The sequence below is a fragment of the Crocodylus siamensis genome, chromosome 11 (genome assembly GCF_052110815.1).
Source record: "Crocodylus siamensis isolate JL-2025a chromosome 11, ASM5211081v1, whole genome shotgun sequence".
NCBI lineage: Eukaryota > Metazoa > Chordata > Crocodylia > Crocodylidae > Crocodylus > Crocodylus siamensis.
The window spans coordinates 18,606,914-18,622,738 of record NC_143405.1 but is presented as its reverse complement, the minus strand read 5'-3'; the positions used below and the strand labels follow the sequence as shown (position 1 = coordinate 18,622,738).

Below are 15,825 nucleotides of genomic sequence, written 5' to 3'. Positions count from 1 at the left end.
AAGAAGAATTTTTTTTGCCTGGTAGCCAGGGTACGAGTACGGTATTCCTTGTTCCTTTCCAGTAAGCTCAGTTGATATTAACTCTCTAGAGTGAAATTGGAAATTCATTGCACTGCAGAGAGTAACATGATCATTATATGAGTTTATCAGAGGCAGGCAAAGTGTGGCCCATGGGCTGGATTGGGCCCATGGCAGACTTCATTTCCCAGCAGCCCCTGCATGCGCTGTTCAGGCCAGTCTCCATGGAGATCCCAGGAGTGGCAAGGCCATGACAGCTTCATGCTGTCATAGCCCTGTGCTCCCAGGGTTTCCATGGAGACCAGGCTGGATGGTGCTGGCAAGGTGCATAGCTGGACAGGGATCCACACTGGGTCCAGCGCCGGCCGGCATCTTGCAGCAATAACAGAATCGGAGCTGGGGCAGAGCCATGGTCTGCTGCCCGGATGGCCCTGGTATGAGTGCAGGTTCAGGTAGGGACATGCAAACAGCAGATTGCGGGCCATGCTTTCATTGCTGGCCCTGGACATAGCTACCTGCCCAGCTGTGCACCCTGCTGGTTCCTCTTGGGTCAGTCTCCATGGAGACCCTGGAAGCCATTATGGCCCTGCTGGTCCTGGAGTCTCCACGGAGACCCGGGCCGAGCAGCGTGGCAAGGGCTGATGGAAAATGGAGTTCAGCCACTGGCTGGATCTGCCATTTTGCCCACCCCTAGCTTATGTGATTTCTTGTATGGACCTGATGCTCTCAAGTGAGCATGTAATGCAGAGATGGAAGTTTAAATAAATTATCTGGTTTTCATGTGTAGTGTCAGATTTTGCTCATGAACCAGGGTGTTCAGAAACCCAGTCTGGATCTAAGCAGATAGGTTATGTTTGGATACAATGGTGATAGATACCTAAGAAAAATCGGTGTTTTATGGAATACCTGTGCTAAAACTTTCAGTAGTTTCACAAAAAGGTAACATGTATCAATTCTGAATAAACTCGGTGCATGGGTAGTGTGTACAAATTGCTACACCCATGTTTAAATTTCAAGGTTATCGTTAAATTTGCTCCTCACTTCCATGTGCTCAGGGACAGCAGTGTCTGATGGTAAGGAGAGGGGGAAAGGGCTGCCAAGGGAAAAAGTTGGGGAGAAGCCTAAAGCAAAGGACTACCTAACCATGTTTATTTTCCTTGCTGTAGCAGTGGGAGCAGCACAAATTCAAGGCAGACCTCCAATAATTGGATTCTGTATCTGTAAAAATATAACAAATGTATACATTCTCTAAAAATAGAATGTAATAATCGGGGGGTCATCTTATAATCAGGGTCATCTTCTATTTGAGTAAATGTGGTGCTTTGTTGTCACTTTAAGTCCTCCTTTGTGAACAGTGTTCTTGTTTGAGCTATGAGAGTGTTGTAATGATCTTGCCATTTAAATGAAGAAGAATAATCTTAATAAGGAGCAGAGGAATGATTTGCCTTCTGTATTCTCTCTGGGGCTTGGAGTTCAATCAGGATGCCCGTGATTATACATAGGTGCAAATTAGATTAGAATAGCTGAGGTCAAAGGAAGTCTCCTCTCAAAATGAACGCTATCATTTTGCTGCTTAGTCCTCTGGTTGCTACTTTTATTCAGCCAGACCCATGAAGGCCTATTTTGGGTTATGCTGGCTGTTTTTTGTCTTAAGCAACATGCAGTGCTATCACTTAATTGATTATTTCTGTTTCTTATAGTGCCAAGGAGCTATTCCCATGAACTGGGCACTGTATGAATGCTGAATCCTGTGTATATTTTAATTTATATATTTATTGCAAAAAATATATATATTTAGAGCAGAACTCAGTCTGAATGTCTTGCCTCTGGTCTTGGCCTCTATCAGAGGCTAGGTACTGGACTGTGTAGTCCTCAGATCTGATCCATTTTGGCCCTTTCTGTCCCCTGAAATAGCAATGGTAATAGTCCTAAAGAAGTAAAAAAAACAAAACAAAAAAGTCAAATAATCATGTCATGGATAGGACTTGTCAGGAATGGGAATTTCCATTTCAAAGGAAATTTTGACACACTACCACTTTTTTCTTTCTGTTGAATTAGAATGAAAGGTACAACAACATCAAAGAAATTCCCATAAGAGGCAAACTATAATATTTCAGTTCTAGGCCATTAAAATGTTTTTATCATTAGCATTTAAAACATAATTTTGACTCTGATGTTACCATCTTAAATATATCCGTATGTAATGTTAAATACAAATATATTAATATAAGTTGTTATAAAATAAAAATCAATTGAAATGACACACACAAAATTATTTTATGTTTTCCTATCCAAAAAGTTCTTTGAACTAAATCTGTTTCCATGAAAGAGCTCAATTTCAATAAAACTGCATTTTTGATGAAATATTGTATAATCAAATATTTTGACCATCTCCTACCTATAGGGAATAACCTATTTTGTTGTTGTTGTTGTTTGCTTGCTTTCATTTGATAAATGAAACTTTCCTAAGTTGCACTCCTCCTTCAGGTCTTGGATATACAGAGCAAGCTGGAATAACAATTACCATGGTAAAACATTAACATCCCCCCCTGTATTTGATTTCCTGCTGTGGTGAGGCTAGTCATTAAGGGCCATATCCTGCCTTACTTACCTGAATAGTGCCTTATTCTTATTGATTTAAATTGGTCTCTTTATAGAAGAGTGTACCAACAGACCTGCATAAGGAGGCAGAATCTGCCTCTTATGGTATGAACACATGATTAAGTTACTACAAAGTAAGCTGGGATGTCAGCTACTCCATGTAAGTCTCTGTACACCTGCTTACTATGTGATAATGCAAGGTAACTTATCCCTCAGTGAAAATTGGGTTAGCTACGCTGCCTATACCTTGGGGAAAAAATAGCATGTCCATGAGCAGTTACTACAGAGTAGTTGGCATGCTGTAGGTTTGCATCCTACCTTATCTGGCAAATAACTAGTTTGTGTGCCCATACTTGTAGTGGTATACTACCAGGCAGAAGACTGCATTCAGCCATTTGTCGGTGTCAAGTGTCAACCATGTACACAGACTTACCCCATTGGTCCTCTGTGTACCTCAGGCAAGGGTGTCTGCTACAGCTTTGTTACACGTTTCTGTCTTATATGATTATTTAATATTGATATGTGACATGACATATTCCCAGAGGGAAAAGAGTGTGATATATGAGCAACCATTTCCTACTTTTTCTAACAAGAAATGCCCAGGAGAGAGTTGGGAGGACTGTAGCTCCTTCCTTAGCTTCTACAGTTTTAAGAAAAGTGGTGCTTGGCTTGATTTGAAAGCTCTCTCTGAGTTTGATTTTTGGAGTCCAACATGCAGTCTGGTGGACTTATGAAGATCCCATTACTGGGATGAAGGAGAAAAGAAAACTATTTCCCTCCAGGTGTGGCATTTCAGGAAGAGGTACAGGACTATGTCTTACAGTTCATTAAGTTGTTTCCCTGTAAGGTTATCAAGAAGTTTTTCAGCAGAAAAGAGACACTTTCAGAGAAGAGGGAGATCCAAAGAGCACCATTCAGTTCAGTTATCAAAGTGCTCCCAGTTGATCTGTCAAGTAAGTTGAGAGAGAAGAAATATTGAGCAAGTCCTGTTTAGTGTGATTGCAGAGAATTTTAATAAATAATAGTAAAAAACTGTTCTTATCTCTTCTGTAGCATTTTGCCTCATTAGATTCCACATTGCAGGTCAGTGTCAATCTTCTGTTTTAACATTTTACGTGGAAAACCAAGGCAGAGTAACTTGTTCAAGGTCACTCAGTGCTCTATCTGCTTCCACAAATACAAACATAGGAATTAATGCAGACTTCCTGTTAGCGTTGTCCAATTGTTTTTTTGTTCCCATAACAATCTGTTACAGGATAAACATTGAGACCTTTCAGATGAACACTAAGTTAATCTTAAATAACAGTCTTAATAAAAATCAGATATTATAGTAGAACCTGTAAAAGTATTTAGCCTACTTTTACCGTCAAAAGCTGCTGACACTTTGACTGCTATAAATATTAATGTTGAGTTAAATGCATTTTTCTAAAAGTGGGTGAAATGAGGAAGAAATGCTGCTAACATGCATAGAATCATAGAAAATTAGGGTTGGACTAGTTCTCCTCAAAAGGACAACTAGTCCAACCCCCTGCTCAAAGCAGGACCCATACCCAATTAGATCATCCCAGCCAAGGCTTTGTCTAGCCGGGTCTTAAAAGTCTCCAAGAGTGGAGATTCCACAACCTCCTTCTGGGTAACCTATTCCAGTGCTTTACCACCCTCCTGCTGAGTTTTTTTTCTAATATTCAACCTAAACTTCCCTTGCTGTAACTTAAGACCTTTTCTCCTTATTCTGCCATCTGTCACCACTGAGAACAGTCCAACTCCATCCTCTTTGGAAGCCCCCTTCATAGATTCTAGGTACCTGGAGGACTGAAAATATTGCATCAATACTTGAAAGAAGATGATCAAGGGAATTATAAATAGCTTAGCCTGATGTCAGCCACAGGTAAAAGGTTAATTTGGAACTTTATCAACAAAGAATTGGAGAGTAAAAATAGAATTAATGCCAGGCAGCTTGGTTTCATGGATGGTAGGTATTGTCAAACAAGTGTGTTTATAGTTTTTTTTGACAGGATAACAGGTCTGCTTGATAAAGACAATTGTACTGATTTAGTGCACTTGCTTTTCTCAAATGGTTTTGGCTTAGCACCACATGACATATTGTTTTAAAAAGTTCCATTATACAGAATTAAAAAGCATGCATTAGCTGAATTAGAAATTGGCTTGCTGACAGATGTCAAAATGTAGTTGCTAATGGAGAGATCTTAGTGAGTGTGGCTGTTTAAATAGCTGTTCTTGATCCAAGGCTGTGTAATATTATAATCAATTGTTTAGATGATATAAAATCTTTGGTAAAGTTTGAAAGTGACATACAGATAGGAAACAGAGAGAGACACATTACTGTTATAGTGTGATCTTAGTTTCATAGTTAGTAGGGTCGGAAGGGACCTGAGCAGATTTCATAGATTTCATAGACATTAGGGCTGGAAAGGACCTCGGGAGATCGAGTCCAGCCCCCTGCCCAAAGGGCAGGAAGTCAGCTGGGGTCATAGGATCCCAGCAAGATAAGCATCCAATTTACTCTTGAAGGTGTTCAATGTAGGTGCTTGAACCACCTCCGCTGGCAGACTGTTCCAGACCTTGGGGGCTCGGACAGTAAAGAAATTCTTCCCTATGTCCAGCCTGAAACGGTCTTGCAGGAGTTTGTGACCGTTCGACCTCGTCATCCGTTGGGGTGCTGTGGTGAACAGACGTTCCCCCAGATCCTGGTGTTCACCCCTGATAAACTTATAGGTGGCCATCAGATCACCCCTGAGCCTGTGCTTTTCCAGGCTAAAGAGTCCCATGTCTCTCAGCCTGTCATTGTAAGATCTGTTTTCCTGACCTCTGATCATGCGCGTGGCTCTCCTCTGCACTCTCTCAAGCTTCTCCACATCCTTTTTGAATTGTGGAGCCCAAAACTGGACGCAGTACTCCAGCTGCGGCCTCACCAAGGCCGAGTACAAGGGGAGAATGACGTCCCGGGATTTGCTCGAGAAGCATCTATGGATGCACGCCAGCATTTTGGTCGCTTTACTAGCCGCAGCATCGCAGTGCAGGCTCATGTTCATCTTGTGGTCAATGATGACCCCCAAGTCTTTTTCTTCTGTAGTGCTATCCAACGTAGCACTGCCGAGCCTATAAGGGTGCTGCAGGTTTTTCCTCCCAAGGTGGAGAACCTTGCATTTATCGTTGTTAAACACCATGAGGTTCTCGTCTGCCCATTTGCTGAGCTTGTCCAGGTCAGCCTGGATCACCCGCCTATCTTCTGGCATGGATGCTTTGCCCCAAAGTTTGGCGTCATCGGCGAACTTGGCCAGTCCACTCCTGACTCCAATGTCCACATCGTTAATGAAGATGTTGAACAGGATGGGTCCCAGGACAGAGCCTTGAGGGACCCCACTGGTCACAGGGCACCACGATGTGTGACTGCCATCAATCACAACCCTCTGGGTCCGACCACGAAGCCAATTTCCCAGCCAGCGGATAGTGGTGGAGCCAAGGCCACAACTGGGCAGTTTGGCCAAGAGGTGATCATGGGATACCAGATCAAAAGCTTTTTTGAAGTCAAGATATATGACATCAATCTCTTCTCCCTTGTCCAGGTGATAGGTCACCTGGTCATAGAAGGAAATGAGATTGGTCAAAAGACCTACCCGCAACAAACCCATGCTGGCTATCCCTTAGGATGTTAGCCTGGGCCAGTCCATCAAGGATGGCCTCCTTAATAAACTTTTCTAAGATCTTCCCCAGGATAGAAGTCAGGCTAATGGGCCTGTAGTTAGCCAGATCCACTCTCCTCCCTTTCTTGAAGATCGGCACCACATTGGCCTTCTTCCAGTCTTCGGGCACTACACCAGAGCGCCAGGAGTTTTCAAAGATCCGTGCCAGGGGCTGGGCTATGATGCTCGCCAGCTCCTTGAGTACCCTGGGGTGCAGGTTGTCAGGGCCAGCTGACTTGAAGGTATCCAGCTTCTCAAGGTGTTCCTTCACGAGGTCAGCATTTATGGAGGGTAGGGGATCCCCCTCACCCAGATTTTCCTGTCCCATAACAGGCATGGGCATCCCGTGTGACTGATGAAAGACTGACGCAAAGTACCTATTTAATAGGTTGGCTTTTTCCTGGGCATCAGTTGTCAGTTGCCCCATCTGGTTTAGCAGGGGTCCAACATTGCCCTTGCTTTTCCTCTGGCTCCCCACATACCTGAAAAAGGACTTTTTGTCATCAAGTCCGACCCCCTGCCATGGCAGGAAAGAGTACTGGGGTCAAATGACCCCAGCAAGGTGTTCATCCAGCCTCCACTCAAAGACCCCCAGGGTAGGTGCCAGTGCCACTTTGCTTGGAAGCTGGTTCCAGATCCTAGCTGCCCTGACAGTGAAGTAGCACCTCCTGATGTCTAATCCTAATTTACCCTCTGCCAGCATGTGACTGTTATTTCTAATCACTCCTGGTAGTGCTCGGGGAAACAGGGACTCCCCCAGTGCCTGCTGATCCCCTCTGACTAGTTTGTAACAGGCCACTAGATCCCTCCCGCCTCAGCCTTCTCTTGTGGAGGCTGAATAGGTTCGGGTCCCTTAGCCTCTCCTCGTAGGGCCTGCCCTGCTGCCCCCGATCATGTGAGTGGCCCTCCTCTGGACCCTCTCCATGTTATCCACATCCCTCTTGAATAGGTCTGGAATAGGTTGGTTAAGTTGTGGTCCTCCACCACTGTGTATTGTAAGACAGCCAAATGCAGGATAATACACCTGTAACCCAGAAATGCAGGTTTTGCTTCTAAGGTACAAGATTTTTTCTTGAAAACCAGTGGGCACGTGTCTACCCATGCATTAATGTGCTGTGGTTTTTGCGCCTTAAGTTTTAGTACCTGTAATAATTGGTACTAACTCAATGTGTAGTAACCGGCACTACTGCACAGTAGCACCAGCACATGCCTTTTAATTGATGCTAATGTGCAGTAGATTCATTCTGCTGTGCATTAGTGCAATATCATGGCTTTTGCTGTGACACACTAATACACAGTAGAACTAGTCTACTGCGCTTTAGCGTCTCGTGTAAATGCATCCATTTGCACCTAAAAAGATTTAGGGGTAATGACGGGTGACTGCCTCAACATACGAGCTGTTGGTGCAGTACCATGGCAAAAAGGGCTAAGGTGATCCTTGGAGGATCTTGTAGAAGTAGGTGACGCTCTTCCTACTGGTCATAGCAGTGACAAGGCTGCTACTAGAATGTTGTGTCCATTTCTGGGGTTGACATTAAAAAGGATAGATATAAACTAGGGAGCATTTAATGGAGGGTCACTGAAATGACTGGAAAATGAGCCTACAATATGAGGCTTAATGAGCTAATTGCAGAGAAGGTTGAATAATATATATATATATATATATATATATATAGAGGGCTATTTAGTCTGGAACATATAAGGGGATTTGATAAGAATCTTCAATTACCTGAAGAATGATTATGAAGAGGATGGAGATGAGCTTTTCTCTGTGATCACGGGAGACAGGACTAGGAACAATGGCCCCAACCTTCAGCATGGGAGACGTTTAGGTTGGAGATTAGGAAGAATGTTTTTACTATGAGGGTGGTTAAGCATTACAACAGGCTACCTAGAGAAGTTGTGGAATCTCCATCTCTGGACATTTTCAAGAGCAGTTTGGACGGACACTTGGCTGGGATGGTTTAGTTGGCAATAATCCTGCCTTTAACTGGGGTTGGATTAGATGACCTCATGAGGTCCCTTCCAGCCCTTCTTTCCTGTGACCTATACAGGAGGTCAGACAAAATTAATTTAGCAATACTTTCTGGCCTTAAACTTTCAGAAAATGCAAAACTCAACTTTATCTGTAATCAGTCAAAATTCCTTACTACAGTATTCTTTGGGTGTTGAAATGTTAACCATGTTTTCATTGATGAGATCAACCACTTCATGTTTTTTATATCAGTACTTAGAAAAGTCATAGACTGGTAGCACTCAAGGCAACGGTAGAGCAAAATAAAATCCTTAAGCTTGTAAATATATTTAAGTGAAGAGAGCTAAGGCATATGTATGAAAATGGCTCTTGAACTCTTAGTTAGACAATCAACTCTAACTTAAAGGCTAAAGGATTTATAACCTTCCTGTCAGTGACTGTTCCTGTGTTAATGGTTACTCCCCTACATTTTCAGATCTTTTTTCATATGTACAGATGTGCTAAATGGTACATTTGTGATTTTTCTTTTTTTTCCCCCTCCCTCCCTTTCTAGAATCCCTCGTTGTTGAATGACAGAGTGACCCTGCATCATGTTACTGCTGGGACTGTGTTGTCAAGGCAGGGAGACCAGGTAAGTGTACTTCATCAAGTGAAGGGTGACATGGCAGAAAAGAGTCCACATTACTTCCCATTCATTACAAGCCCATGGAATCCTGCCAAGGTCCTTGTATACTTCTGACAATGGATTGTTATTGGAGATGTGTATTAAACTGTACCTTGTCATTTGAAGCCTTTGGAAGTTCCAGGTCAGCTCCAAGCCTGTGCAAGTGGTTTCATCAGTCAATGCATCATGTCCCCACCTGTAAAATGGGGGTTACAACAGTGACCATACAGACAGAGCTACAGGGAGAATAAATTCCCAGGTGCAATGAATGTGAGGAGCACCTAATGATTTGGATAAAAAGTTAGGTTGAAAAGAGCAGTTTAGGCATTTTTCCCTCCTTAGCGGGAAGCTCACCAGAGAGAGAAACTGTCTGGAGCTTGTATCATTGGTGAGGAGTCATGCAAAACTGCAGTCCAAATGCACACAGAGGAAGAGGGAAATTCTTTCTCCTAATCTCCCTTGCACAATATTGAGTTCATTCTATAATTGGAGAACCAGTCATTGCTAACACCTGTTGTCTGAGCCACAGCTTATGTGCTTTGCTTTATATGAAATAGTATGTCCAAAAGCAATATAAATCTGCACACTTCTCACTCTTTCTAGCTTACACTTATTTTCAATGGAAGTTATGTGATATTTGTACAGTGCAAGTGTGCAGTTACTTGTTTACAAAAATGTATCCTGCAATGTATGATCAAAGTTACTCATTTTTATTAGAATACCTTTTCTTACACATCCAGGGTTCTTTGCAGATTGCTGCATTTTGCAACAAGCAGAAGATAAAGATTTTTATAATACCACTTGTAGCTGATGTAAAAATGCATAAAACAGGGGAGTGAATGAGGGGGATGAATTCTGGCTTCAGTCCTAGTGCTTACCTATTCTGTTTTGCCAAAACACAGCATTACCCAAAGTGTTCTGCTATGAATACCTTATCTCCACTTAGAATTGCTTGTCCACCTCTTGAGATCTGTTAGTCATGGTGACCTTCCTGATTGTTCAGAGAAAGATCTGTTTCAGTACTGGGACTGCAGCAATTGGCAACAATCCATAAAACTGTTTGTTTTTAACAGTTCACAAATGTGACTGCTTATACTGCGTAAGTTCTTTAAAACCCCCTAGAAAAAATGTATTTTTTTTTGTAATATTGTCACAATAATTATCAAATTGAAACTTGTGAGGATTTATAATGAGGAACTTTGTGTCCACTCTTTCCAGGATGTTAATATCCGGTTTGTGATCTCAGGGATGCTTCATGTGTACCAGCGGAAGATAGACTCTGAGGAAGACACTTGTCTATTCATCACTCATCCAGGGGAAGTAGTAGGCCAGCTAGCTGTCCTTACTGGGGAACCTCTCATCTTCACCATCAAGGCCAATCGAGATTGCAGCTTTCTGTCCATTTCCAAATCCCATTTCTATGAGTGAGTCCTGCCTTGGCGTAGTGTATTGATTTTGCTTTTTACAACCATTCTGAATACATTTTGGTGTTTGGGAAGAGTGTGTGTGTTATCTGCATTGCTAGAACACATATGACAAAAGGATGATCTATGTGAGGAACTTAAGTTGCATTAGACTATAGGTTACAGGATCCTGTTTCCAGCAATGAGCAGTTCACAGAACTTAAGAGAAAAGTATACTGTAACACTCTCAGTGGTGAGCATTTTGTTGTATGTTTGTGCAGAGCTTATCTTGTTGGATTCCTAGGCGTGCTACAGTAATACAAATAATGAAAAAGTCAACCTCAGCCCACGTTTAGGTGTTGAAGTATTTCTTTGCAGTGATATCTTTGTAGTTCCTTATTTACCAGAGAGCCATCCTCTTTCTATTTTTAACCATAGTGGAATTAATGAGCTACATTTGCCACAGCGAGTTGCAGAGAGATACAGAGTGACTCCTTACATGGTTCCCACATACACCAACAGGTCAAGTTGAATGAAGAGCACTGCTTTGTCTACAGACAGGGCAGATATCTTCCTGATCCCTATTTATTAGTGGTTGGTTCATGCCTTAAAGCATGACAGCAAAAATGCCATAGTTTTTTGGGTTTTTTAACCTACTGTGTATCACTGTGTTATTTTCTGACATAAACATTTAATCCTCTTGAATTGTGCTATGATCTTATCATTGAGGTCTTGTAACTGTAAGTTCATACACACAGTGGTTCATAAAATATATCTCTTTCTTAGCTTTAAAATGGCTGCTGTTTCACTTTGTAATTAAATGTCCCCTAGTTGTTGCAGAATAAGGATAACCAGGATTTTTTTCTGGCTTGTGCTCTTAGGACTGTTCATTGTTTTGTACATCTTGGCCCTATTCTTTTCATTTCTTTTCTGAACCCCAATCTTTTAAATTTCTCTTTGTTTTTAATTAATTTCATGACCTGTCTCAAGGCTCTTATTTTTGTGATAACTATGACTGAACACTAGCTCAGGTGACAGAGGACCATTTATTCATAAAATAGTACTCTGATGTATTCAGTATGTTCTCTTCCCTTTGTTAAACAACTTCTCCTTATTCAAACTTTAGCCCATCAGATGGATACTCCCTTCTTGTCCTGTACCAGGTATCTGTTATCTACATTTCCTGTAGACACTTTATTTTCTTTCTTTCTGTTCCTCAGTCCTCCTCTTTTTACTTAGTGACTTTGTATTTCACATTTATGTCCCACCTGACCCAAAAGTTTCTCCTGCCTATGGCTTCATTTCCTCTTTTGCTAGTTAACCCTGGGTTGACTCTTCTGCTAGCTTGGTCTTTTCTTTGCCAAAGTTCCCTTCTGCTGATCTCTCAAAGAGTTGAGAAGCTTCTCTCCAAACATTTCCTTAACTTTCCACTAGCCATTTGCCCTCTACCATCTGTTCGCAGGTCTCCAGCCCATCAGCTCTTATACACCAGTCTTAACTTGTTTCTTATTTTTTCTCTCTCTCTCTCTCTAATGGCTCTGTTATCAGTTCACTGTGTTCTATTATCACCTGCACCCTTTCACCACAGTCTTTTCCAAAACCAGGCTCTTTCCTTACAGCTATTTCCTCCACACCTATCGTCATGTCAGTCAGTACTTCAGGAGAAAGTCTTGGGGTAACATGCTCTTCCTCAGTTGTTTTTTTTTCTCCTCCTTCAGTTTGGTTGTGAAGAGAGATGTTGAAAAGTAATGCATAAAACTAGGTATATTTATCATTCTCCACCTTCATTGAATCCTAGATACACAATCCTCTTTACGTGAAGTCTTGGATTCCTGTGCATTTCAGACAGGATCTTACTATTTTGTTCTCATGTCCCCAACCAGGAAAAAGCTGTTGTAATCCATCAAAATTCTCTTGAAACTCTTTCCTACTCTTTGTCTTTGACTGGTTCTATACATACAGTTCTCCTTCCATTGTATTGCCACTTAGCAGTAGGGGAAAGCTGCCCAGGTCTGTCATTGGAAATTAAAAGACAAACAGCATGGCCATGATTGCCATCAGGTAAAAAGTGTAATATTGCAAAACAGCAGCCCAGCATTTGGAAATACTTAGATTCCAGGCTGTAGATTAAATTTCCTTCGCTGAAACTTTGGGTCCAGGAGCTTTTGCCTGGTACTTGATGCTATTAAGTAACGCTAAATAGGGAGATTTAAATTGAGGGGTGACACAGACTGCTTATATAGTTTTCTGCTAAATGCCCTCTTCATTTCACCAATTTGTGCTAAGTACAGGGCGCTACACTCTAACTTGCGGTGTCTTGATGAATAATATAATCAAGTTATCATCAAAGAGTCTCCAAGAGGTGTATGTCTTCAACACTGAGTAGAAGGACTCTTGTCACTTTTTCCACTTCTGTAAGTCATACAGGTTGGAGTCTCTTGATATGTGATATGGAAAGAGGAGGAATATGATTTGTTTTTTACTTTCCCTGCCAGTCACACTGGAGCCACCAGAAAAAGTAATGACATGGCAGTGCCAGCCTTTTCCAGACAGCTGGGCTAAAGCCTTCATAACTAGTGATAAAGAATACAGGCATCCCTACAAAAAAACAAGTTTCTGTAGTGTAAGACATTTGGCTCTTGTTTCTAGGTGGTAGGCATGTACAGAGACTGACTCAAAATCAGTGATGACTGTGGGTACAGAAGGGGAAACCTAGCTGCTGGAGGGGAAAAATCTTTCTTTTTCTTGCTTTTGATTCACAGTGAGTTGTTTTTTTTTTGTTTTTTTTTTGTTTTTGTCCTCTGTGTTAACAGCCCCATAGAAGCTGTAAAGATGTCAGAGAAATGACAAGCAGCACCAATAGGAACCGCAAACAGCTTGTCACTTAGCAATGCCAAATGGGGATTAGTATTCACAGAATGGGGGGATCTAATTATACTGATCACAACAGAAAAGTCTGTATGGAAGAAGGTTCTGAGGGCCAAATGGTAAATCGAATGGAATAAGAGCTCAATCATTCAGGAGCTTTCACTAGTTTGAAAAAGGTGTTAAAGCAGCTGGTGTGCTGAGAAGAGGACAGTTACAGTAAGCATAGGTGACTGGTAGGGGTGCACATGCCTCCTCTGCCTGAAACTGATGCTGCCAGTAGGGCTGGTGTCCCCCCCCGTCCCCCCCCCCCGACAGGGTCAGTGGCTTCTGCGGGTGTCCCCCCAGATTCAGGAGGCACCAGTCACTCATGACAGTAAGTGAGCATTTGGTCTGAAGTGTGTCTGGCCTCCCCCATACCCTACCACACACATACATACCGTAAAGCATGAGTTTGGACATTGTTCCAAACCGTGTGCAGAGCTGAAGAGGGAATGGGAAATATTATAGGGCAAGATTGAAATAAGTGACAGGCAAAACCTATTTTGTGATTTTTGTGTTTGTTTGTTTGTTTTTTTGTCACTTAACCCAGGATGTTTGTAAAGAGTTTTCTTTGTATGGCCGCTTTGAAGTCACACATTGCTGTAGATTCAGTTCTCTGCCCTCCCCTTTTCCAAATCAGGCAATTTTTGTGTGCTAAGGAGAGATACAGCTGTGGTTTTTGGGCTCTGAATTGCCAGTGCCTAAGTTGGCTGTGCTGGTATTAGTATTGACCCTTTTGCTCAAAATCAGCCCATCCCAGTGGAAGAAAAAGGACAACAGGAAGTCCTTTTTTAAATATAAATACAAGGGGGGCAAAAAGAAGGTACTGGGTAACGTGGGGCCACTGCAAGACACGCTAGGAAATCTGGTCGTCGCACCAGATGACAAAGCTAACTTATTTAATGACTTCTTTGCCTCCATTTTCCTGAGGCAGGGACCAGATCAGCCCCCCCACCAGGCCCCCCTCAGGCCTCAGAGGAGGTGCATCCAGGCCAAGGGTCAGGGAGGATCTAGTCAGGGAACTTCTGGAGGGACTGGATGTATTTAAATCAGCTGGCCCAGACCATCTCCACCTGAGAGTGCTGAGGGAATTAGCTGAGGTCGTTGCAGGACCCCTGGCACGGCTGTACGAGCACTCGTGGTGCTTTGGTGTGGTGCCAGAGGACTGGAAGAGGGCCAGCGTGGTTCCTATCTTCAAAAAAGGGAGGAAGGAGGACCCAGGAAACCATAGGCCAGTTAGTCTTACCTCGATCTTGGGTAAGCTCTTTGAGGGAATTATCCTGGCACATGTCCACGAGGGGCCAGCAGGGGAGATTATGCTTAGGGGCAACCAACACGGGTTCATTAGCGGCAGGTCCTGGTGGCCTTCAGCGACCAGATCACCAAATCCTTAGATGCAGGGGTAGTAGTGGACATATTCTTTCTGGACTTTAGGAAGGCCTTTGACACTGTCTCTCACTGTGTTCTCATTAAAAAACCAGGGGACTGTGGCACTGACACCTACGCAGTCAAATGGGTCGCCAGCTGGCTGGAGGGCTGCACCCAGGGAGTGGTGGTGGATGGGTCATTTTCGACCTGGAGGGATGTGGGCAGTGGGGTCCCCCAGGGCTCGGTCCTCAGGCCCGCACTGTTCAACATCTTCACCAGTGACTTGGACGAGGGGGTAAAAAGCACCCTGTTCAAATTTGCTGATGATGCTAAGATGTGGGGGGGGACGTGGACTGACTAGAAGGAAGGAATAGGCTGCAATCAGACCTAGACAGGTTACAGGGTGGGCTATGAGAATAGGATGGGATTCAACACTGACAAGTGCAAGGTGCTGCACCTGGGGAGGAAGAACCAGCACCATACCTACAGGCTGGGGAACTCCCTTCTCGTCAGGGCAGAGGCAGAAAAGGATCTTGGAGTCATCATTGATGCCAAAATGAACATGGGCTGGTAGGGATGCAGTTAGGAAGGCCAACCGCACCTTGTCGTGCATCCACAGATGCCTCTCAAGCAGGTCCAAGGAGGTGATCCTCCCCCTCTATGCGACACTGGTCAGGCCGCAGCTGGAGTACTGCATCCAGTTCTGGGCGCCGCACTTCAAGAGGGATGTGGACAGCATGGAGAGGGTCCAGAGGAGGGCTACTCGCATGATCAGGGGGCAGCAGGGCAGGCCCTATGAGGAGAGGCTAAGGGACCTGAACCTGTTCAGCCTCCACAAGAGAAGGCTGAGAGAGGATCTAGCGGCCTGTTACAAACTAGTCAGGGGGGACCAGCAGGCACTGGGGGAGTCCCTGTTCCCCCGAGCACCGCCAGGAGTGACTAGAAATAATGGTCACAAGCTGGCAGAGGGTAAATTCAAACTAGACATCAGGAGGCGCAACTTCACAGTCAGGGCAGCTAGGATCTGGACCCAACTTCCAGGAGAAGTGGTGCAGGCTCCTACCCAGGGGGTCTTAAAGACAAAGCTAGACGAACACCTTGCCGGGGTCATTTGACCCCAGTACTCTTTCCTGCCATGGCAGGGTGTTGGACTTGATCTGCTCAGGTCCCTTGCGACCCTACAAA

The 15,825-nt window shown here is 43.5% G+C and overlaps 1 protein-coding gene across 6 annotated transcripts in view; it reads left to right on the top strand.

Annotated features, from left to right (window-relative positions):
• The window catches only part of PNPLA7 (patatin like domain 7, lysophospholipase), a 283,100-nt gene that overhangs the window by 94,651 nt on the left and 172,624 nt on the right, over positions 1-15,825 (top strand). For all 6 annotated transcript variants that reach the window (XM_090022996.1, XM_090022991.1, XM_090022990.1 and 3 more), the window contains 2 exons: positions 8,852-8,929; positions 10,181-10,386. In XM_090022996.1, coding sequence (XP_089879122.1) covers positions 8,852-8,929; positions 10,181-10,386 — 284 coding nt within the window. The remainder of the gene's footprint in view (positions 1-8,851; positions 8,930-10,180; positions 10,387-15,825) is intronic.